Source organism: Musa acuminata, chromosome BXJ1-7, assembly GCF_036884655.1.
Source record: "Musa acuminata AAA Group cultivar baxijiao chromosome BXJ1-7, Cavendish_Baxijiao_AAA, whole genome shotgun sequence".
In the NCBI taxonomy this organism is placed as follows: Eukaryota; Viridiplantae; Streptophyta; class Magnoliopsida; order Zingiberales; family Musaceae; genus Musa; species Musa acuminata.
Genome location: NC_088333.1, coordinates 14,984,479 through 15,007,429, shown reverse-complemented (window position 1 = coordinate 15,007,429; position 22,951 = coordinate 14,984,479). Strand labels below are relative to the sequence as shown.

At 37.0% G+C, this 22,951-nt stretch overlaps 3 protein-coding genes across 4 annotated transcripts; 2 read left to right on the top strand and 1 right to left on the bottom strand.

Moving 5' to 3' along the window:
- Positions 1–376: 376 nt before the first annotated feature.
- LOC135678930 (uncharacterized) lies at positions 377–8,416 on the top strand. The gene is made up of 10 exons (XM_065192191.1): positions 377–641; positions 717–1,009; positions 1,703–1,841; positions 2,378–2,499; positions 2,654–2,857; positions 3,305–3,364; positions 5,373–5,511; positions 5,638–5,756; positions 6,852–7,076; positions 7,680–8,416. Exons 1-10 carry the CDS (start codon positions 479–481, stop codon positions 7,872–7,874), a joined length of 1,659 nt encoding a protein of 552 aa, XP_065048263.1. The 5' UTR covers positions 377–478; the 3' UTR covers positions 7,875–8,416.
- Positions 8,417–11,951: 3,535 nt separating this feature from the next.
- LOC135678929 (FCS-Like Zinc finger 5-like) lies at positions 11,952–13,600 on the bottom strand. Its single transcript, XM_065192190.1, has 2 exons — positions 13,206–13,600; positions 11,952–12,354 (listed from the first exon to the last, which is right to left on the bottom strand). The coding sequence occupies exons 1-2, from the start codon at positions 13,505–13,507 to the stop codon at positions 12,198–12,200; spliced, it is 459 nt and encodes a 152-aa protein (XP_065048262.1). The 5' UTR covers positions 13,508–13,600; the 3' UTR covers positions 11,952–12,197.
- Positions 13,601–19,000: 5,400 nt separating this feature from the next.
- Positions 19,001–22,008, top strand: LOC103992103 (type I inositol polyphosphate 5-phosphatase 5). Of its 2 annotated transcripts, XM_009411694.3 has the most exons (10): positions 19,003–19,206; positions 19,314–19,401; positions 19,490–19,561; positions 19,667–19,757; positions 19,851–19,955; positions 20,215–20,734; positions 20,818–21,011; positions 21,126–21,234; positions 21,430–21,578; positions 21,662–22,008. In XM_009411694.3, the coding sequence occupies exons 1-10, from the start codon at positions 19,153–19,155 to the stop codon at positions 21,876–21,878; spliced, it is 1,599 nt and encodes a 532-aa protein (XP_009409969.1). In that variant the 5' UTR covers positions 19,003–19,152; the 3' UTR covers positions 21,879–22,008. The 2 variants fall into 2 exon arrangements, with proteins under 2 accessions (XP_065050009.1, XP_009409969.1); XM_065193937.1 differs by having other exon boundaries at positions 19,001–19,206; positions 19,490–19,757.
- Positions 22,009–22,951: the final 943 nt, after the last annotated feature.

Below are 22,951 nucleotides of genomic sequence, written 5' to 3'. Positions count from 1 at the left end.
GCTAAGCTTTATCCTTTCCTAATTATCGACATAAGATTGCATAAATTGATACTCTCTAAATTTTATATTAAAAGCACACTCAATTAACAAGTATTAATGTAATCTTGTAAATGTGAAATATATGAATGAGATTTTATTTCGTTACTGTAGATTTTAAGATGTTCTGTTTTAATCAACTATTTGGTTGAACTCATTGGACGAATGATGAAGAAAAAGAGATGAAGTCCCACGCGAATCTTAAAGTTTGATGCACGTAGATGCAGTCATAGAAATGGATCCGCATGCTCGCTTTTGATCGAACGGTCAAGTAAGATTTCTCCAATCTTGAAGCTCACAACGCCCACAAAGGTACCCCCTTCGTCGCATCTCAGTTCTCGAAGTCATATCGAACGGATTCACTTGCCCCTTTCGAACCCCAAAGCCTCGATGTATTCTTTCGCTCCCTGAATCCTCTCTCACCCAAATCCAAAACGAACGAATGGCTCTCGCCCTCTTTCGCCTCTTCCTCACCCCGTTCCGGCGGACCAATACCAATTCCCGCCTCCCAAATCTCCTAAACCCTAAACCCCCTAAGCTCTTCTCCTCGCCCAAAACCCTAATCACCCATTCCAAAACCCTGGTTTCTTCGTTCTCCACCTCAGGTTTTCCGCTTCTCCTTAGCTCTCCCTCTTCCTCCGCCTGCAAATCTAACCTTTTTCCTGTTTTCTTTGTTCTAGGAAAAACCCTAATTCTCACCGAAGACGAGCGCTTTGGGTCCGAGGACGCGGGCAGGAATGAGGCGTCCCCAGGTTGGGGGACGATCGCGGCGATTGTTACCTCCATGGGCGGTGGTTCGGCAGCCGTCGGCATCGTCCGGCTGTCTGGTCCGACGGCGGTGGACGTCGCAGCAAGGGTGTTCCGGCCTGCGAGGACGTCCAAGGAAGGGTCTCGTGTGGTTTCCTGGAGGCCTAGAAGCCACTTTGTGGAGTATGGTTTCGTCTTGGACCGGAAGGGCAATGTCATTGACGAGGTACTTGCCATTCTATTAGTTGGTTTTTAATGCTATTTGGAATGAGACAATTGTTGGCTTCTGTTACAACCATCGCATTTTTCAGTTGAGCTTTGATTGTTACTAAGTTATGTTCATTCATTTTGTTTTCAGTGTTTACAATGCGCCCATATCATTTCGCACTTATGTGATCCCTATGTTTATTGCTTGTGATCCTTAGGCATGTAACCGACAACTCATAGTCGTTATTGTGAGAAACACAAAAAATTCTATTGTCATCCTGCAGATGCATTCAGAAATCTCAGCCGTGAAAATGATTGTTAATTTTTAGCTGCAGAAACCCTACTGTATTCTTCTGCTACAATAGGGGAAAATTGGATAAAGAAGTTACTATTTGTGTTCTTTCAAGCTAATTTCATTTTTCGCTGTTAATGGATGTTAAACACTTGATTATTTTTCTCTGGACATCATTTTTTAAAATTGATTATGCAATAGTTTTTATACGATCGTTTTATTGTGATAAAATAAAATAAAAATCAAATCTAGAATCGGCATGGGTTTTATTTTTATAATAATCAGTTGCTTGAGTAATAACAGTTACATGTCTTCGCGCAGCATATATTGACCACATTTATTTCTTCTTCCAATAGTTAATTGTTTCTAAGTGCACCTTTTTGTACCATTCTGCATTTAGTTTACAATGACTTCTGTTAGGTCCTTGCAATTCCTATGTTGGCACCAAGATCTTATACCAGAGAAGATGTGGTTGAGCTCCAGTGTCATGGAACCGATGTATGCTTGAACCGAGTATTAAGAGCCTGCCTAGAGGCTGGGGCAAGGCTTGCGGAACCTGGTTGGTTTCTTACTTTATGTAGCTTTTTTTTTATTTGTCCAGAGTTCATAGGCTTATAGTACATGGCAAGTTAGTCTAGCATTTGGCTGTAAAGGAAGAAATTTGTTAAAATTATCTCCTTTAGATTTTCATAATTTTCTTGTCAGGTCAATTTTCATATCAAACTTGCTCTGTTGGACTCAACCAAGAAGTTCCTTTCACCTTACTCTGCTCTTTGGAAGCATATCTTCTTGTTTAAAATCACAACTGTAGCAAATTGTTTGGCCTGTGTCTGTATCTAAAATCCTAGTTCCATTGATAGGCAGAGTTGAAATTCCTCGAGTGGCTATACCTGTGATTATTCTCCTTAAATTGAGTTGAACAGTTGCTGCAACTTTTTCCTGAAAGAAATATTAAATCCTGTGCTTCTTGTGTAGAGAGGAAGCTGTATGTTTGGAAGTTTTATCCTAATTTATGTTTCCTTTTTTCCCAATTGGTAATTAATTTATTGGTCTTTATATGATTTTGCTGATCAAAGTGTATTGTGTTTTACTTAGGGGAGTTCACCCTTCGTGCTTTTCTTAATGGACGCTTGGACCTATCTCAGGCCGAAAATGTTGGAAAATTGATAGCAGCAAAGTCTGTGGCTGCAGCAGAGTCTGCATTGGCTGGTATACAGGTATATATTTAGTTACATTAGTTCATAATATAAATTGTATAAAGCAGAGAGATGTTTGTTTGATTTTGTGTTGCAATACTGCAATTTCCTGATGGTATAATAAAGCATCTAGTCATTAGCTATGAAATAATGATTGAAATATATTCTTTTGCAGGGAGGCTTCTCGAACCTGGTCAAATCACTGAGAAAGAAGTGTATCGAGCTGCTTACAGAAATTGAGGCACGCTTAGACTTTGATGATGAATTGCCAGCTCTAGACCCTAAACTTCTGGTAAATCAGATTGATGATATGTGGAATACTCTCCAACAAGCGATGGATACAGCTAACTATGACAAACTTTTGCAGTCTGGTCTCCAGGTATTTCATTTTTGGTCAATTTGCTAAATGTTTATCTTGTTGTCTGTTTTAAGAAACACAATCTCTCTACTTGCTGTCTTCTTTTGACTTTCATTCAAGATTTTGCATTAAGCTTAAAACTTAAAAAAAAATTGATGTTGTGATTTCGTTTTTAGTAGATATACATGTATATGGTTTTGCATTGGGTCTTACTCTGATCACATATGAGTAGGATATATCTTAGATAAAGTTGGATATATTATTTGGACCTGCAATGTAGCAGTACATATCTATTTCTAGAGAACCTTTGTATGCTTGTCATTGTATTAGAAGTTATCTACCACCTTGCTGTGAGGGGCATTTTGTTATCTGTCCTGTCCGTATGAGCTCTGCATGAGTGTATATTTTAACTTTGTTTCTTTTATTTTACTTTGTCTTGTTCCAAGACTGTTACATGGTGATTTGCAGATAGCAATCATTGGCCGGCCAAATGTTGGGAAGTCAAGCTTGCTCAATGCTTGGAGCAAAGTAAGTTATACCATCTTTGTCAGTTGAGTGCAGAGAATAATGCATGTTTCTTGCTGCTGTATTTTATGTAGTATTATGTTGCTCATTTTAGTCATCTTTTTGTCATAAAGTTGCCCATAGTCTCAAGTTACATTATGAAATTTGCTAAACCTGAATTCCATTTAAAGTGCTGAAAGCCTCAGAGCTAGATCTTTTTGCATAAATATGCTTTCATGACTAACTTTGATTGTTTACATATACAACTAAAAATTACTTATATTTTAGGACTTTGTTCAAGTGTAAATGTGCAATTCTAAAATTCTGCAAGAGAGTGTTTCCAAAGTCCCTAATGGAGCTGGATTCACTAAGTTAGCATATTGAAGAAAAATAACTTATGAATAAAAAACTAAGTACCAAAGACAAAAAAGGTGGAAATATAAGAAAAAAATTAGGAAACCCATGAAACCTAGCCTTAGACCACTACAAAGTCAAGGTAAAAGTAAGGGTTTTGTTGTCACATTTTGTTATATTAAACAACTAGTATTTCTATGGTAGTCACAAATTTGACACATGTATAAATGCAGGAGCTAAAACATTTTGATTAATTACAGATGAAAGTCTGTAGAAGGAAAACCAGAAGGAGATATTAACCACTAAACTTAAGGCCTGAAGAAAAAAAAGAACAATTTGTAATGGGGAAGTTGCCTATAAAATCTTTCTGCTTGCTTCTACCATATATGGATGGATGAAATGGGGAGCTTGGATGAAGATGGGAGATCAGACCTAACAGAGGGTATGAGAATTAGGAAGTTGAAAGGGGTCATTGATGTACTCTCTCTCAAAATGTGAAAATCCTGAATCAGATTGGCTGGATTGCTCAATTGGTCTAGTTTCTGCTTGGATTTGAAATTTTCTTAATCTGTACCAATAAAAATTTGGTTGACAGAAAATGGCCAAGGTTGACAAATTTTAATCTAGATCGGTGTATTCTGGTTGATTACTGCCAATCTGCTGCTGGAACTTGCAGTTTAGGTACTTCCATCTTGAGAAACTTGTATGTGGTACTCATTTATTGTCTTCTTGGTGAGTTGTGATGATAATATCATAGTATTGCTTGCAGCGATTTTATGGATCATAATAGCCACAAGTATTCTCTATGATGTGTTAGAATGTTGCATTGGCATATTAGACTTAGAAAGTAACTTTTTGCCCTGGATCAATTTTCTCTCTCTGCAATCTTAAACTTTGTTGTTTGTGATCTCTATGCCTGAATTTTCATTACACATTTGTTATGTTTTACACAGTATCAACGATGCTTTCTAGAATCCATATGATCTCAGGAATTCTCTGATATGTTCTTAGCATTTTGGGAGGGATGAAGATCTCAAACCAAAGGGACAGGAATTAAACTTAATTCTCTGTGAGTATTGGAAGTTAAAATTTTGACCAATATGGGCATCCTTAAAGTGAGATTCTGTAAACATCTACATTGTGTATGCAACTACATAGTAAGACCAATAAAAGAAAACATTGGAACAAACAAATGAAAGCACTGCCAATGTGCTTAATGTGTTATCATTAATCATAAAGCTGAAGTGTTCTTAAGTGGTTAGTTATGATGACTCATGCATACCTGTGACGTTCCTCATCTAAAACCTGAATTTTTCTTGGGTTTACTAGATATGGAATAGGAAAATTTTAATCATTATATGTTGTAAGCAGGTACTAAAAGAAGTAAAAGCTGATTATATCACTATAGTTGATGACTGCATTGAGATCTTGACAAGAACTGATGTTTCTACCTTGTTACCAATTTTTGGATTCATCTGGCTTGTGTTTATTATGATTAAAATATTCTCATGATCAAATTTTTTGTGTCACATCAGGAGTTAGACACTTGATGGTTCCTAGAACTATTCATTCATTCGTTTATTTCTCTTTCTTGTGTCTCTTTGTGTATGCAAATCTGTGTTTTCTGTCTGTTGTAATTTGTCTTATTAAATTCTTAATGTTCTGTAATAGCATGCAGAGTGACAGAGCTATAGTTACTGATATTGCTGGAACGACGAGAGATGTTATAGAAGCCAGTATTACTGTTAAGGGTATTCCTGTTACTCTTCTTGATACCGCTGGCATCAGAGAAACCGATGATCTTGTAGAAAAAATTGGTAAGTGTATCATCTTTGTTTTCTCATAGAAAAATGCAAATTAGCTTCGTACACTTCTGCAAATTTTTTATACTGAAGAAGGAAAGAGGCTAAAAGGGGTTACCCTTATTTTTTTCATGCATGAAGGTGTAAAGAGATCAGAATCTGCTGCCCTGGCTGCAGATGTGATAATTATGGTGACAAGTGCGGTTGATGGGTGGACTGAGGATGATAGGACACTTATTGAACACATTCGAAAGAATCAGGTTTTCATATGCCACATTTTATATTATTGTTGGAAGATCAAATGATTGGCGACATGTAGGACTAGTATGGAAAAAATAAGTGATGAAAACTTTGCAAGCCAGTGCTTTCTGATGGATTTGCGTTTTTCTTCATATATGAACAGCGATGGAATTAAAATTAGATAATAAAACAAGTTGCTAAAGTAATCATTTTATGTGTTGTTTACAAATTTATCATTTTTTTAGTTGTGACAATATGTTATTACAATTTTGACCCTTGTCTTTGATATTTTGTGCTGCCAATGCTGCTATGCTATTTTAATTTTTTTTTAAATTGTTGAAGTTTTGGAGAAATGCAGCTTATAGGTGGTGTAGTGCTTGCTAGATTATGAAATCTGATTCATTTAAGGTAAATAATCTTATGTCGCTGATGCCAAGGAAAATAACTTTTAATGATTTTGGTTATTGTGTGTGTTCTAATGCTCAAATTAATGTTTAGATGTTGTCAGGAACAGTAAATTGAGTTTCAAATGAACTTTGAAAGCATTGTCTCATTAATGCTGAGCAAAATTCAGGATGTAAAAGGTTGGTAAACATGTATCAGTTGATATTGAGGAAATTGAAATTAGTTGTTTTAAAAATTAGTTAATCAGTGTATTATCGTAATGTTGAAAATATATAGTTGAGTCACCAACATCATTGCTGATGTTAGTGAGTCTACTGAATTGGATATATATGCAAAATTCAAATTCATCATTTAAGAAATAATTTGATCAAATCACTAGTGTGTTTCTACATATACTTGATGTAATCAAGCATGAGACAGTGATGTCATTCACTTGTCATATGCTTCAGTACATGTTTTTGTATCCAAATAGTGGTGTAGAGGTGGTCATCCTCTTGCTATGTTTAATTAGATATCTGGAATTCATCACATTGATCACATGTTCCACTTTATGTTACATTTCTAGGTGTCTCTGTTCTATGGTATTAGCTTTAATTTATACTGGATTTTCCACTTTTTATGCACCCTTCTGTTATTGTTTCCTTTGTTGAGTTGTCACTTAGCTGATGCAAAAAACAAATAAGCTGACTATTTTCTTCTTTTGATAATAGAACTCAGCAGGTTCTGCTGTGCCCATGATACTTGTTATTAATAAGATAGATTGTGCCCCATGTGTTTCAATGCAACAATTTAAGATGGGTACAACCTCCTTCGTGAAGCATATTCAAACTTGTGCTGTCAATGGTAAAGGCATTTCAGAACTGGAGAGGGCTGTGCTAGAGGTCAGAGGTTTTGACACAATTCAATTAGGAGGGTCCAGATGGGCAGTTAATCAGGTTAGTATCTAAACAATTTGCTGTTTTTCATTCTTTTCTTTTACATATATACTGTTTTGTTAACAAATTTTGGTCTACTTTGTTTGTTATTGAACATTTATTCTATAAAACTAGAGAAAGCTTTATACCTGCATACATTTTGTAATTTGAAGAAAAAATGTTTTGAATAATCATGTGTTTTAAAGAACTGTTAATTTCTCTTTGGAGGAGTCAATTTGGAAATCAGTTTCTTAATGATTTACCAATGTTGGATAAGCTAGAAATTGCATGATTGTAAATTTCTTCTGTTAGAATTTTTAGCTTTAGGTATAATTTTTCTGAATCCAAATTGGCCATCCATAGGCTTGCAATGATAATTATAAAATTTGCAACCTAGAAAAGTACCAGGTCTTTTACAATCCTAAGTGATCAAGGTTTTAGTTGCAAAAACAGTCTCTCTCTAGAGCCCGCATTGATTGGATTTTTTGCACTAGGTCTCTCGTTTTAATTATGTATTAGAAAGGTTGTCTGATTGGAACTGATTTATGTGTTATTTAAGATTATATAAGATTTATAGCAGCTATATATTATCTGACTGTGAGTTATTTTTTATGACTTAAACAGAGGCAATTTGAGCAGCTGCTCAGAGCCCAAGAGTCTCTATCCAGATTGAAATTATCAATGAGTGAGGAATTGCCCATGGATTTTTGGACGATAGACTTGAGGGAAGCGGCATTGGCCCTTGGGGAAATAAGTGGGGAGAACATATCTGAAGAAGTGTTATCAAACATATTTGGCAAGTTTTGCATTGGCAAGTGATCCACTGGTGAGGTTGTATTTGTTGCATTTTTTCGGTATATGACTCTACAATTTTTCCTTTCACACAGTTCAGCAAATTTTAAGACACTGTTATGAAATTTGTGTGTGACTCTAAATTTTGGGCCCAATAACTTTGACATGTCTTGTCAAGACATCCAAATTAGTTTGCCTAAAGAACATTACTGAGATTGGAGATCGGGATGCATCCATGTGAATTTATGATAAGAGGATGGCACATATCATCCCTGTGAGAATGTGGTGGCAACATAGGAGAGGTTCTGAGCATCAGCTGGATTTGAAATATGGTGGAAGTCAATCATTTTTTCCAACATATGTCAGTCGGATAACTTGTCCACTGTAAACATTTTCTTTTACATAAGATTTCTATAATTTAGTGGGAGGCTGCTAAAGTCCAGTGTATAAATGTTATTTAGCAGTTGCAATTTTTTTATGTAAAAATGAAACAAAGGAAATGATACATTATTCTGTTGTTGCTCTTTTGCTCCCAGTCATGTTATAAACTTTGCAGCTAAAATTTATTACATGCTGTAGATGTTGGGCAGATAGTTCATTTTGAGTGGAGGTACAAATTTGTTTTCTTGTACAGGTGCACATCTAAAAATTAGGCTGGCTCATGCTCATATACATGTGCCCAAGGAAAAGAAAGAAGTATGTTGGATACCTAATCCCTCAGCTGTCAGGAGGGTACATTGACCAAGCAGTGCACAACTTTGTACAGTATTTGTATGGATGAGAGCACTAGTAGAGAACAGGACAACAATGAAGTGGATGGATAGCTACTTGTGATGTAATATTGTTCCATGGTTCAAATTCAGCTGGTCTTAACCAAACATTCATATCTCTTCCATGAAAAGGCCATGGCTAGCATCCATTTTCAATACATGAAAGAAATCAAATAGTTTCCAGCCCCAGATGATGGATGCTAAGGTGAGATTTCCTTCCAATAGTAACCCTGTGATGTACTGTAATAGCAGAATCTCTTGCTCTCCAAAGCATGTGCAAATCAAAATTTAATCCAGGCTAACAATTGGACTAATAACAAGTTGCGGTGGTAGATTTTGTCCTGGTGATATCATTATTGAAAACTTTGGCTCAATAATTGTAGTTGTGGATAAGATTAATCAGGAACATAGCAGTGCATGATCAGGGAAGATGTTCTTGAGACTAGAGCAGTTCAGATTTCACACCATGGCTGTCAACGAGGGCTGACCTCAGTGATATTTCCAGCGGAGAAGAATCCATGCACATCTTGCCAGCAGTCAGCTTCTTGTCTTGAGGTCCTTTGTTTTGATACACATGAAGCTTTAAGTTGATAGGAATCATTGTCTCTTCATCAGATAGAAGGGGCAGTGTGTTCGGTTGTTAACTTGGTCACCAACCTATTGCTGCCCAAATGAAATTGCATTATCATCGAAAGGCAGATAATTGTCATTTGGTCTCTTCTAAAGCTCATCCTTCCAACATTCTTACAGAACTCGAGTCAAAGATACAGTCTGTAGCCCGAGACTAAACAAACAATCCACAGTTACAACCTTAAATTATATGAAGTTGTCAAGGAAGAAGAGAGAGAGAGAGGGCAGTTTCCGGTCACTTGAATGCCCTCCCTGAAACATCTTTAGTACCAAGCCTTCATTAGTGAAACATACTCATCAATTTTCTTTGTAGATATAAAAGACTCAGAGAAAAGCTACATGAATCTAAATCTATGCCTCCAAGTTCAACCACTCGCTGCATAAAGCCACCACCAACCATGTGCTCTTGTGTAGAACTTGTTCCTTGAGCAGAGGCTAAAAGGGCTTGTCGTCCCATTCCTTATCCAACCAGCCTAATTAAATCAGGAGTGCATGTCAAGGGTCTCATATAAATGTTTTCTAGATGTTATGATGATTCGTTCGCCAACCATAAATCCAATTCTATATCTCCACTTGCTCAGGTAACTTTGGAGTCATTGCCTTTAATGAATGCTAGATAGATGATTCTTTTGATTTGGCTGGTGGTGACATTACTTTTTAAGTTGGACCAGTGGAAGAACCCAGCAAATAAATTCATATTAAAGGAGGCACTCAGTCCCCTAACCCTCAACACAAGCAATCCCATGGCCAGACCCAAGTTGAGAAAACTAGATTCATTAGGTTATCAAGAAAATTGGCGTGGCCTCCTCATCCAAGGCAAGTTTTGATGTGAAAAGGGAGACAGTGATCACTGTGGTTGACCTGAAAAAAATGTATGATGACAAAACCCCCATCATCATTTTATGGCTAGGCTTTACCAACTTGAATAGAGATTGCAATATCTTATGTCATGTAACAAATATTGTAATGCAGTCTAAAGATGACACAGATATGAGATTGCTGCAAGCCACTCTTTTTTCAAATGGGATTGATTATATATAATATCCAGGTGATCGATCAGACCAAAGGAAAAGAAATATGATGCTTTTGGAAGCACTCAGTTGTTCCATTACCTGCATTCTTTCTAGATCTTCACCACTTAATCCAACAAGGCCCCTATGAAGAAATATATTTTTGTACCTGAAATTTGTGCTATGCTATCACACAGAACATTTAGGAGGAATTTTTACAAAAGTGGATTCACTTTGGAGTCCAATCACTATGAACACAAGTACACAGGATGACACATTGGACAGGAGTGACTAAACAGTAAGCAAGACATTTCAGAGCACAGTTTGGAATCTCTGATGTTGAAGTTCAATGATGAAGAGTTTTTATGTCTTTAATTGAAGAACAAGCTTCAAAAAACATCACAGAGTTTTCTTTTTCTTTTTCTCTTGTCAACAGAGGAGCAAGTGCTTTTTGAAATGAGAGATACTCTGGTTGAATTCATCAAGTGACTCACATGAAATGCACAAGTAGACAAGGATATATATATATATATATATATATTCTGGGACAAACTAATGTTACATTACCTCTAAAAGTAAATATATTCTTTGTTTGCCTCAACTGTACCAGAAATTTATGAGAAATAATAGAGAAGAGTTAAGAGAATATTACTACAAACAATATAAATAGATTTGACAGCCCCTAATTTAACTTGATATATTATCCTAAAATTTCCGCTTCTTTATGTCTGACATGATTCCACATAGAGCTGCTCAAAGTTAGAGCTTCTTAACTACACGATAATAATTTTTTTTTATGCTGAAGATTTGGACTACACAGCTTTCAGATGATTCACCGATGCTGGTAATGGTCAAATTATTCGATAAATTTGGAACTGTAGAAACATGTTGTGATGACACGCATGCTGAGAATGATGCTGGCATTTTTATTTCAGCCAATGTAAGCAGCTACGCCGGAGAGCTGGAAACCTACTGTTTTCAGAGATCTTCATATACACTCTCTCTCTCTCTCTCTCTCTCTCTCTCACACACACACACATACACACACACAGTCACACGTCAAGATGAGTCCCTCACCGCACAAACTGACGCTGATCCCACCACGAGATTCCTATTCTCCACCACTCTACTGATAATTTAGTAGGAACTTTGATGAGTCTTTCTCATGAGAATGATCGCCGGAGATTATTCCATGGCTCACAAGTCATAATGTCATCTTCACATGAGACCATAGACTTTATATATCTTTGTATTATGATACCCCTCTCTGATTGCTGATGGCCACACAGTTTAGAAGGTAAATGGTGTGCGGTAGATGAACATTAACTATATTTTCTACTTCATCAGTTAGATCTGCACCTCAGTTGATGCACAGTTATTTGGTAGATCTGCACATCAGTTGTTTGGTAACTTTTATAGATAAATAAAATAATATTCCTCGATGGTTGTGTGATTGCCATCAGGGAATTAAACAGGAATACCAATTATATGATCATGTATGTTCTTATGAACATTCTACTAAGTCTCCATGTCAATATCAGAATGAAATGTAATAGAATCACCACAAATCCTTGTTGAAGTCAGCAAAAGAAATGTTTTTCCTCCATCTTCATTCAAACACTTGACTCTTATCAAACTGAAAACGTCAGATTGAACCACCAGAAGGAGGAGAATCACTCAGACTCATATGATTCTGACCGATCAAACAAAATCACATTCCATTACAAAAAGAGAGTACCATTTTACAGAAGAACAAAGGAATCTAAAAGACAGTGTAGTGTCCTTCTGATGTTACTCGTCATAAGCACCAATATAGATCAGCTACATATGTTTACTTGTACTAATTTTGTTGATGCTGCAAGAACTATGAAACCCCACAACAACTATTTGGTTGCATCATAACATCTGTAGTTATCTTCATAGGCAAAGACGATGAAACATTAAGCGGCAGCGACTGTTCCACCACCGTCGGATGGCTTGGAGCCACTAGCAGCAGAGGGCATCTCCTTCGTGGAAGTGAGGGAGCATTTCTCTCTCTGCTCATCGAGGTTCATCTGCTGCTGACGGCATTCGAGGCTACAGAATGCGATGTCACCTCTGCAACATGAAAGACGAACATGTGCATGCAAAGCTTGTAAGAGCAAGAGTTAAAACATTTACTGATAATACCATGAAATTTGAATTACAAAAAAGAATTAAAACCTTCACTCATGGAGGAGATATGAAAGACCAATCGGTCATTTTGTTGAACTACAAAGACATGAAACTCATAACACTATCGAATAGATAATATGCATGCGCACAAGATGTTTAATTCATAACACTGCTGCATAGACACATATAAGACTGCTTTTGAATGGAAGCTTCAGAGATTATAATTTTATGGATTCCATAAGAGTAATTAACATAAAACAGGGCAATAAGGCTTCTGCTTAAGCCAACATGGAGTTGATAACAACACCATATGGAATCTAAACATGGAAACTCAGTAACTACTATAAAGTAAAAGACAACTAATTGGATTCAACTAAATCTTTCCATACAAACAAATCAAGACGATGGTAATATTATTCTATCCACACGTATGCAACAACATTAGTTACGATGTTGGAGCACCGCACACAGATCTCTTCGGACCTAATCAGTAATTTCCTCTCAGAACTATCATCGTGACAAGCACAATCTGGGATCGAAGCTAAAGATCTAACTGCGGTTTTCCCCAAATTATCAACAATATTAGATCTTCTAGACACAATATGTTAACGAACTACAAGGAAACTCCAAATCCTCGTCTCGAAAACAATAGAAAGAATTGAAGTGAAACCTATAAGCAGAGAATCGAGATCTTTTATGGTGAGAAAAGATTCGATCTTTAAACAGGAAATTGTCGACAAAACCCAAAAAGACGGGGTTTATAGCGCAAAAGGTTCGTGACGGAGTGAAAGTACCTATACATGTAAGCATCGCGGCCGGGTCCGAGGCCGCGGTTGCAGAGGCCGCAGGCCCTCAAGAAAGGCGCCGCGAAGTCCCCGGAGCTCCTCCTGTGCACGCCGCCTCGGGGCGACAGCATGGACCCCGTGTACCACGTCGTTCGCCAGTCCGCGCCCCACCGCGACTCAAGGTGACGAACGCCGATCGCCACCTGATCGAACGGCTGCGGTGCCTCCACGTCGAAGAGGACGCTGGATGCGAACTCCGTCGAGCTCGTGGTCCGCCTCATCGGCGGCCTCGGCCGCTTCTCCAGCAACATCACCGTCCACTCTTCTTTTCCTTCGGAGCAGTGCAAGCGAGGTGAGGAGGCGGTTACAAGACCGGAGATCACCGAGCGTGCGGAAACGGAGGGAGGGTGGTAGGGGAGATAAATAAGAAGAGAATAGATCTGGACCGTCCAATCTTGATCTGTCCTTTTTTAGGTTTTAACCTATACTTTTCCTCTATATATATATATATATATATATATATATATATATATATATATATATATATATATATATATATATATATATATATATATATATATATAAATATATAAAGAGGAGGTTCATCAAAATAAAAAATTCTAACAACTTACATTCCAATATTTTATCATCAAAATAAAAAATTTTATCATAGGATAAAATTTTAAGTTCTCAATTTTTAATAAATCGTACACAACTTACATGCCAATATTTTAAGTACATAAAAAATCTCAACAAATCATAATGTCTCAGTTATTTGTAATCACTTTGACTAAGATAAAAAAAATCTTAATTAAATTAATAATATTTAAATTTTTACATTTAGTTTCAGTAATTTATTTAGGTCCTCTTTGCTTCTCATTGCACCACTAATTCAAATTATATCATCTCATTTAATTATAGCATTTATCCATTAACTCTCCTTTTTACATCTTCATATTATCTTAAATGAAAGTTCATTTAGGGAATCAGAACTTTATAAGCACATCGAGAGGACAAAATCGAATGAGTGTCGATGATGATAAACGATAGCTTCTCAACTCCTAATGTCAACCATCTACTCATATATATATATATATATATATATATATATAAGAGATAAAAATATTTTTATTTTTATTACAAATATTTAAGTGGTGAATATAAGATTTGTTCCTAAAAGTATGTTCTTCAAACTCTTTAACATTTAATAAGTGGATCTAATATAGTGTCGTTTTGATAGTTAAAATATTTTTATTTCCTTCGTTTTATTTAACAAAAGTTATCACAATAAAAGGCTTATAAAAACTCGTCATCTACGACTTAATAATAATAAAGAAAAAAGAGATCACATACAAACCCAAGAAATTAAAGAGATGTACTAATACTGTGGAGTCGGTGTGAGTTCGCAATGATATAAAGTTGACATCAAATTATTGAGGTACGTTTCTTATTCCTAATTATTATAAGATAGATTCTTGTGTAGATTTGGTCGTACCATTGACATCTCGAAATTTATAGGTTACGTGACAAGCATTCCATTGGTTAGTGTGCAATGATACATGAGACTATGGAAGAATCGATGTGGTAGATGTGTTTATTTAAGAATGCGGCCATTAATGGTGTCAAGAAGTGGTCCTAATTTATACCTCATTTTCTCTAATTTTGTTCGCTTGTGCCTCCTTTATTCTTTTCATAAGCTCATGCTCAAGTCTATGTTCATCATATGCAATTACATAAAATATATCAGAGAAGCCTAACCGTTTAAGATAGATTCATTTGTGCCTAAGAGGTTGATGTGGAGTCCAATAACTCAGTTGAATTGATTTGTGCATATCGTGTAGAAAAAGTTGTCAATCCAAATCCAACACATTGCAAAAGTTTTAGGTGGTATTGTTAAACAATTACATGTAGTCTATTTATTTGCATGAATAAATAATCATATGTAGTATAATAATAATTGATGTTCAAAGTATAAATTGTGTTAAGAGTGTCTCATCACATGCATAAAAATATCGATTTTGTTAAGAATTCAAACCTATATGTGACCAATTTAGTAATTTCATCACTGATCCATATAAATTTCAGGTTAAATCACATCAAATATCATAAAATTAATTCATTTTAAACAAAATGTATATGACTCGTATGATCAAATCTCCTTGCATTATAACCAAATCAATCCAATTTGCGATGCTTATTGAAAAAGATTAATTGTGGATCACCACGTACCCAATTTCATTAATTTCATGTCACATCTCATTCATTCCTATCCACACACATTCATTGACTAGGTGGAAACTATTAAGGCATGAGTTGATATTTTTTTCAAGACAAGTTAAATTATTTATATTTTCAGCATGCATATAATATCCAACAACATCAATATTGGTTCCAAGCTAAGATGAAAGAGATAGAAAGATTATATCAAGTTACCAATAATCAATACAAGAATACACTTGTAGTATCTCCAAAGTACAAAGAATGAGCAAATCATATAAAGTATATGCTGGAGTCCAAGCACCATCATAACAAATGAAGTAGGCCTTGAATTGTCCACTTGTTTGGGGCACTGAGATGAAACTAAGATGTGGTCTTAGCTTGTAAAGCTGACGAAGCTCGTTTATGTGTCAGCTATAAACAGATGAATTGCCTTCCATCTCCATGCCTCTGCCATCATCTTACTTGCATCAGAAACTAGAGGAGATTGTAATGGTCACAAATTTGTGTAACATAATTAAGATTTTAGGTATTAGTATTATTTATGGATCTGTCTATAGATCTATAGTGGTTCAGCATTGTGGTGTCTCCTAGTTTTCTATTCGAGCCTCTTATAATATCTATATTGGGTCGGATGTCGTTTATTATGATCCAAATAATACTTCATATATTAAATTATCGAGTCCGAATGAACGATCTAAAATACTTAAGCTAAGCTAATGATAGTAGACTTATCTAACCCTTATAAATTTATTCAAATTATCTTTCACTTGGAATAGTGCTCCTCTCATGGTTTGTTTAATGATAGTATGAATCTTGACGACTCTCTCAGCTTCATTGTCCAAGCAATCCTGATCATTGTTCGGACCCTCTGGCCTTCACAAAGCATTGGCTTGGCATCAGCCTCCACTTTGTTGTTCAACATGAACTAACTAAACTGTTCATAACAATGAACCCAAAAGACAACCATGCCCAAGAATATGTATTTCCCACGGAGGTGCTAATGCTGACGCTTCCTTCTTCAAGGACGCATGGGACGAATCACAGCTCAGAGAGTTCATCTTCCACTAGCTTTTGTTTTATGTGCGTATCTTTCCCGTGCAGGGAAGCATAACAAGCAGGAATGATTCAGGTTTTGGCCCTACCAAAAGGAAAAGTAAGGCATATGACATGCTGCCCACCCACTTGAGCTAGACTTTGGTTGCTGATATCATGAGTGAGATCAAAAGCTTTCCAAAAGCATAAAGATCTTTCACCTTTGTGCCTGTTTTGCATCATATAGCGTGATATGACCACAACGTAATGGAACACTGCACTGCACATAGGAGCCATGGAGAACAAGCTTATGCTTGGAATGACACACCGAAATCTTCTGATGACTACCGACGAACCGATAAAATCCAAATATTGGACCACAATCACAATTGTCAATAATTTTTTTCTCAAGAAAGCATGCCTTGATGCTGACACAATTGCGCATTTGTGATCTGAGAGACTACAGAACGAGTCACGAGGATAACCTCTTTGCTTGCAGGAGTAAAAACTGCACTCATTTCATTGATCCTTCTCGGATCTTTTCCCTAATAGCATCTCTCCAGAAAGGCATCATCCTAAAGTACATGGAAAGAAAATAACGTAGTAAAATCAAGATAGTTCAGAATACAAATAGCACAAGTGACAGAAAGCGACATGAAAGATCCATATTTCAGTGAGAAAACATTTACTAGTGTAGGACAGTATAGATTGTGAGTCTAATTTGAAGCTTAGCCTGAGTTAGAACATAATCATGCCAGCTTCAATTGTTTTTTCTTTTTTTCGGTATATTTAGGTGGATTTTGTTATCACATACACTCTTATTATAATGTTGTGGAGTCCTATGTAAATTCCATTTTGGCTTAAAGTTCTTAAGCGATTAGGATTTAGGATTAGCAAGTTAATGATGCATAGAATTTCATGTAATCCCTTTTTGTTTACAAAACAGAAGAACAGCTTCGATCAGTAAATCTTTTGATTCAGGAGTCCTAATTGGAGCACAGTATGGTCTTCAATTTCTGAAAATAAATCACCATAGAGCAGGTTTTCTAGTCCTGATATAATGAACGATAATGAAGTTTCATGCATCAGTAACTTTGGAGTGTCCTTTTACTCACTCTTTCTCTATTCTCCCCTCATTCTTTGCCTACCATGTACTTAGTCTGCCATTATTATGCAGGTCCTGTGGCACATCAGCTACTTGAGACTTTCCACTGTCAAAGGTCATCATCAGATACATGACCTCTATAGCTGTAGCAGTAGACATCACTTTCTACTCAATATTGCTTATTTGGTGGTTGTGATCAATCAGTATCATCAGATGCAGGATTGCTATGGCAACAAATTCCTTGGAATCTCAATTTGCTGATACCAACACACCCATCATATGATCATCTTTACTTGTTGCAGCACCACTATTTCTTTTTTCACTTGCTAACTGGGTGATATTTTCATCTTGATTAGTGTTGGTAGTCATTCTCAGCAACTTCTGCTGCATGATACATTGATGATCTGGACTTTTTACATCAATCCTTGAAGCTTGAGTAAATTTTTTGAATCAATGCTACGACCACACTAAAAAGGTACCGAGATTTTCTGATCAGATTTGCGGAACATAAAAGTTGAATGGAATTTGTTCCCACAAGAGGGGGTGCATGCCACGTTCTTAGTCAAAACAACACGATCTCTCCTAGATAGACAATGGTACAATCACCAAATCAAAAGGGACCAATCATGTCCATTTCATATATCAGATGCTTGCAACCCAGGAAAACATTCATCTAGTATATTTGATTCATTCTCTCTCCAGTCAAAGCATCAATTAGGTTTGAAAAACCATGGCATTTAAGTTTGGGTCATTCACTACGTATCTTGATGATTGCGTACGTCAAACATGAAATAACTCACTGATAGACCAATACTTGTGTCTCGATTTCATCTGTTCTTGGCCCATTAATCTAACACAATCCTATCTACAAGGATACGGCATAGATTTGTCGCAGATGCCTATTCGAACATGTAGTTGAAAGTAAAAGGGATTGCAATCGGTACTTAAGACTGAGATATGATATAATCTTCATAATTTCTAATGGCATGGAAATATGGTAGGGCAAAAAGATATTTTATTTTCTATCTTTTCCCTTTGATCATCGACCGACGTATTTTGGATCAATGATTTAAACTCAATAAAGTTAGTAATATAATTATCCAACGTGGTAACAAATGTGTAGATATAATTTATTTCAGCATATTTGTATCTAATGGTTTTTCTCTTGGCATAAGTATTATTGGTCAGGATGTGATCAGATAATTCATATATTAATTAGTTTTGCTTTATGTTCTACTTATATGCTAGCCATGCAGGTGCAATACATGGATAGGATTGGGGGATGAAGACTGAGTCTTCTCTTTCTGTAGGTTAGGTTTCTAAAGAAGGTGAGACAAGCGTTTCTTTTCTACAAACAATAGCTAAAAACAAGCTAAAGCCAATAACTGCAGACACAGAAATAGAACCTCTCTTCAACCACTGTCTCCCTCTTTGTTCCTATCATTTACCTGCCATCCAGAGCTTTCTTCCTTTAGCCAACACAGTTCAGCTCGTTTCTGCCATAAAAATCTCCCTGGTGGAAGTAGGACATCCGACGGCTCAGCATACAAACCAAAGGCACTCCTGAATTGGAAGCCATTCAACGGGCTCTCTGACGACATGACGAAATCCAGAACAGCTGATGAATCTGTAAAGGACGACAAAAGCAAAAAGGTATGTGTCTGCTGCTGCTGCTGCTGCTGCTTTGAGTTCTTGCCAGAACCTGAACATGTTCTTGATTGGCTAGCTTTCTCGTCTCACTAATATATACGGTGTTGCAGTCCATATTGCCAAGAATTTTCAGGAGAAAGGGAAAGAACAAGAGAGGCCCGGATGGAGATATAATCGCAGAAAAAGAGATCCTTTTTGGTACTAGATCTTTTATCTCATATTTATGTCTTATTCCACAATTTTGCTCATCTAAAGCGTTTGAGATTTTCTTCTTCTTTCGAAAAAGATCTGGAGAGCAGGTACATGTCCAAGAGAGGTCTTGCGGAGGCATATCCGGTAATAAAGAAAAGCTTTTCAGGTGGTTCGTGGATCCATTGCACAAACGAACGTGATACCCGTGTTAAATGGCAAGATGATTTAAATCTAGCATTTGATATGTCGTCTAAAACTTCTTTCTCTTCAGGCAGAAACAGGAGTTCACGAGTTGGACGTCTGAACCTGTCTGTTCTGGAGAGACCCAGAATAAAAGGTTTTGATCGAGGCCAGGAGTATCGGTAAGATTACATGCAATCTATATATTCATGTTGGATTAATATTGGCTAAACGTTGTGTTTATATGTTAAGTTCCAAGTCTACATGCATTGCAGGATATTTGTTGGAACATGGAATGTTGCAGGAAAGTCTCCAAACATTGGCCTCGACCTTCAAGATTTCCTACAAGTAGGAGGATACTCTGATATCTATGTATTAGGGTAAGAAGCTCTACGGCCATGCATTGCCTTTCTTCTTTTTTCCTGCATGATGACAGCTGATCCAAAGGATGTACGGCACCAAAACCTATAGCTAGAGAGGTTGAAAGTTGCTGACAAATGATCATGAGCCATGGCATCGATCAATTCAATTGTCATTATGGATTGTTAAAAACATTCTAGACTTATGTAATCAAGACAATTGTCATTATGACACGGTCGCTAATGATTTGGATTCCTTCCTTGTCTATCTCCTTCACAGGTTTCAGGAAATAGTTCCGTTAAATGCAGGGAATGTGTTGGTGATGGAGGACAACGAGCCTGCTGCCAAATGGCTTGCTCTCATCAGTCAAGCCCTCAACGAGCCCCGCGACGAGGTCGACGACTCAAATGTCTCAATATACTATAAGGAATCCAGGTCGACGAGCGGCCACTTGTCCCAAAAGTCTTCTTTCAAAGTCCTCAGCAAGAACTACGGTGTCGACAATCCCCTTGTCAAGACATGCAACTGTGAAGTTGAGGCCTGCGGCGTCGGACGAAGGACAAGGAAGCCCAGGGAGTTCGTCGACAGCGGCTGCTCAGGCTCGTCGGAGGAGTGCTACTCCATGTCACGTCACGCGAGCTATGAAGTCCGAAACAACGGGAAATACTGCCTCATCGCGAGCAAGCAAATGGTGGGCATCTTCCTCGCCGTATGGGTCCGAAGCGAGCTCGTGCAACACATCGGTCATCTAAGGATGGCCTCTGTCGGGAGAGGAATCATGGGCTGCCTGGGTAACAAGGTTGATGGAGTTACATAACTTTCAGCTTCAATGACACAGATAAAAGCTCTGGTGGTTGCTGACAGGAAGTGTGATCTTGCTAGGGTTGCATTGCGATGAGCATGTCGTTGCACCGGACGAGCTTTTGCTTCGTCTGCAGCCACCTGACTTCGGGCGAGAAGGAAGGTGACGAGCTGAAGAGGAACGCGGATGTTGCTGAGATCCTTAAGAGCACACAATTCCCGACGATTTGCAAGACACCAGATAGTCAAATCCCTGAAAAGATCCTTGACCATGAGTATCTATTCTCTCTCTCTCTCTCCCTCTCTCTCTCTCTCTCTTTCATGCAAACTCTAGAAATGTAAACGTTGTTTTTTGACATGCTAATCTAGTGCATTTCAATCTGCTGTAGTCGCGTGATATGGCTCGGTGATTTGAACTACCGGATTTCACTGAGCTATCATGACGCACGAACATTACTGGAGGTTAATGATTGGGATGCTCTTCTAGACAAAGACCAGGTACGGAATTATCTACTCATCAGTATCAAGTAATCAAATGCACTCAAGTACGTGCAGCATTACTTGATATGTACAGTTTCAGTTTGAGCTACAAATCTTTAGCTTCTCCTATGGAATGCTTCATATGAATAGATATGCATCAGAAGACTGATGCTTAATTTTACATCCTTTTTGTTGTTGAACTGCTGATTACAGTTGATGACAGAGCGCGAAGCGGGAAGGGTGTTCGATGGGTGGAAAGAAGGGAAGATCTACTTCGCTCCTACATACAAGTACTGGCACAACTCCGATGCATATGCCGGGGAGATGACCAAATCTAAAAGGAAGCGCAGAACACCGGCATGGTAATAACCATCTTTCGATGCGAGAACAAAACCAGTTATTAGCAGCTACAGGAAATCTAATATAATTAATCTTTGTGACATAGGTGTGATAGGATATTATGGTATGGCAATGGCATAGAACAGCTTCAGTACATAAGAGGAGAGTCGAGATTCTCTGATCACAGACCTGTCTGTGCTGTGTTCAAGGCTCGGGTGGACAACAGCAATAATGGTAGACACAGAAAGCGCTGCTCCAGTGTGGGTGCGGGGATCCCCTTGGATGAGGTCATGCCTCAAAGGCACAGCTTCTTTGAGTACTAACTAAAAGGCATTTGTGCTATGCAACTCGACATAGTTGTCGAATATGATCTGGTGGATGGCTTATAGCTCTTGCTGATGATACCATGCTAACATGGATATCAAGAAGCCTAATCATAGAGTCTTGCTTGTTGTTCTTATTACTAATGCACTACTAAGTTTAATATACTTAAAGCATTTTGATTATCTCATAGAATTAACCCAGTGCTCATGCAATATAAGAAACTAGGCTTCATCATCTAGTTCAAAAAAGAAGATGATGGTGGACAATTTTGTGACAACTGCATCAATATTATTCTAAAAGTATGGTGAAAGGCCATAGTAATCTTCACTAAGATATGTAGTTATTTTGTGTTGGGTTCAGCCGTGGGCTTGGACCGAACAATTGAGCTTTATAGCCCAAATCAATAATTAAAAGAGCCTAAATCAATAATTAAAAGAAAAAAAAGGTGTACGGTTTAGGGCGGTAAAAAGGAAAGGGATTTGTACAGTGACATGCGTTTGTGCAGTTAGAGATCAACGGTTCAACTTTATCCATTTTGGCTCAAAAAGAGTATTCTTACGTGAACTTCCACTATCCTAACGGTAATGATATAATGATATGTACTTACCTCTGAGGTACTTTCCTATTATATTCAGTTTTTGAGACATAAAATTCTATTACGATAAGATCGAAGATATGTTATTTTTGAGTAAAGATAAATGATCTTATTGATCCTCATATTATTTTAAAAAAGACTTATTATATACCTATTATCATTGCTATTGAAAGTAAAGTTTAAGGTGGACTATGGTCCTATAATTTTTTCCGTATTTGATTTTTCACGTTAAAAATTTGGTCTCAAATGATTTATTGTTTTACTGTTTATCTTGTTTCTAGTTGATATTAGTATTTTGATATCAAGTTTGTATTTTTATGAGAAACCCATTTGGATGCACAAAAAAGAAAAGAATTATTCCGTTTTATAGGTTTTTCCTAACAACTGTTATTAGAGCCAAGTTATTTGTACTAGTTTTTCTTATTTGATTGAAAGAGAGTAATCATATGGTATGATTAAATTGAACTCATCAAATTA

Coding starts and splice junctions, on each gene's coding strand:
- LOC135678930 (XM_065192191.1), top strand. CDS start 479: ATGGCTCTCGCCCTCTTTCGCCTCTTCCTCACCCCGTTCCGGCGGACC. Junction 1,842..2,377: donor GGCAAGGCTTGCGGAACCTG/GTTGGTTTCTTA, acceptor TGTTTTACTTAG/GGGAGTTCACCCTTCGTGCT. Junction 5,512..5,637: donor TGATCTTGTAGAAAAAATTG/GTAAGTGTATCA, acceptor TCATGCATGAAG/GTGTAAAGAGATCAGAATCT.
- LOC135678929 (XM_065192190.1), bottom strand. CDS start 13,507: ATGTTGCTGGAGAAGCGGCCGAGGCCGCCGATGAGGCGGACCACGAGC. Junction 12,355..13,205: donor CGCGATGCTTACATGTATAG/GTACTTTCACTC, acceptor TTCATGTTGCAG/AGGTGACATCGCATTCTGTA.
- LOC103992103 (XM_065193937.1), top strand. CDS start 19,153: ATGACGAAATCCAGAACAGCTGATGAATCTGTAAAGGACGACAAAAGC. Junction 19,956..20,214: donor TCTGATATCTATGTATTAGG/GTAAGAAGCTCT, acceptor TCTCCTTCACAG/GTTTCAGGAAATAGTTCCGT. Junction 20,735..20,817: donor TGGGCTGCCTGGGTAACAAG/GTTGATGGAGTT, acceptor TGATCTTGCTAG/GGTTGCATTGCGATGAGCAT.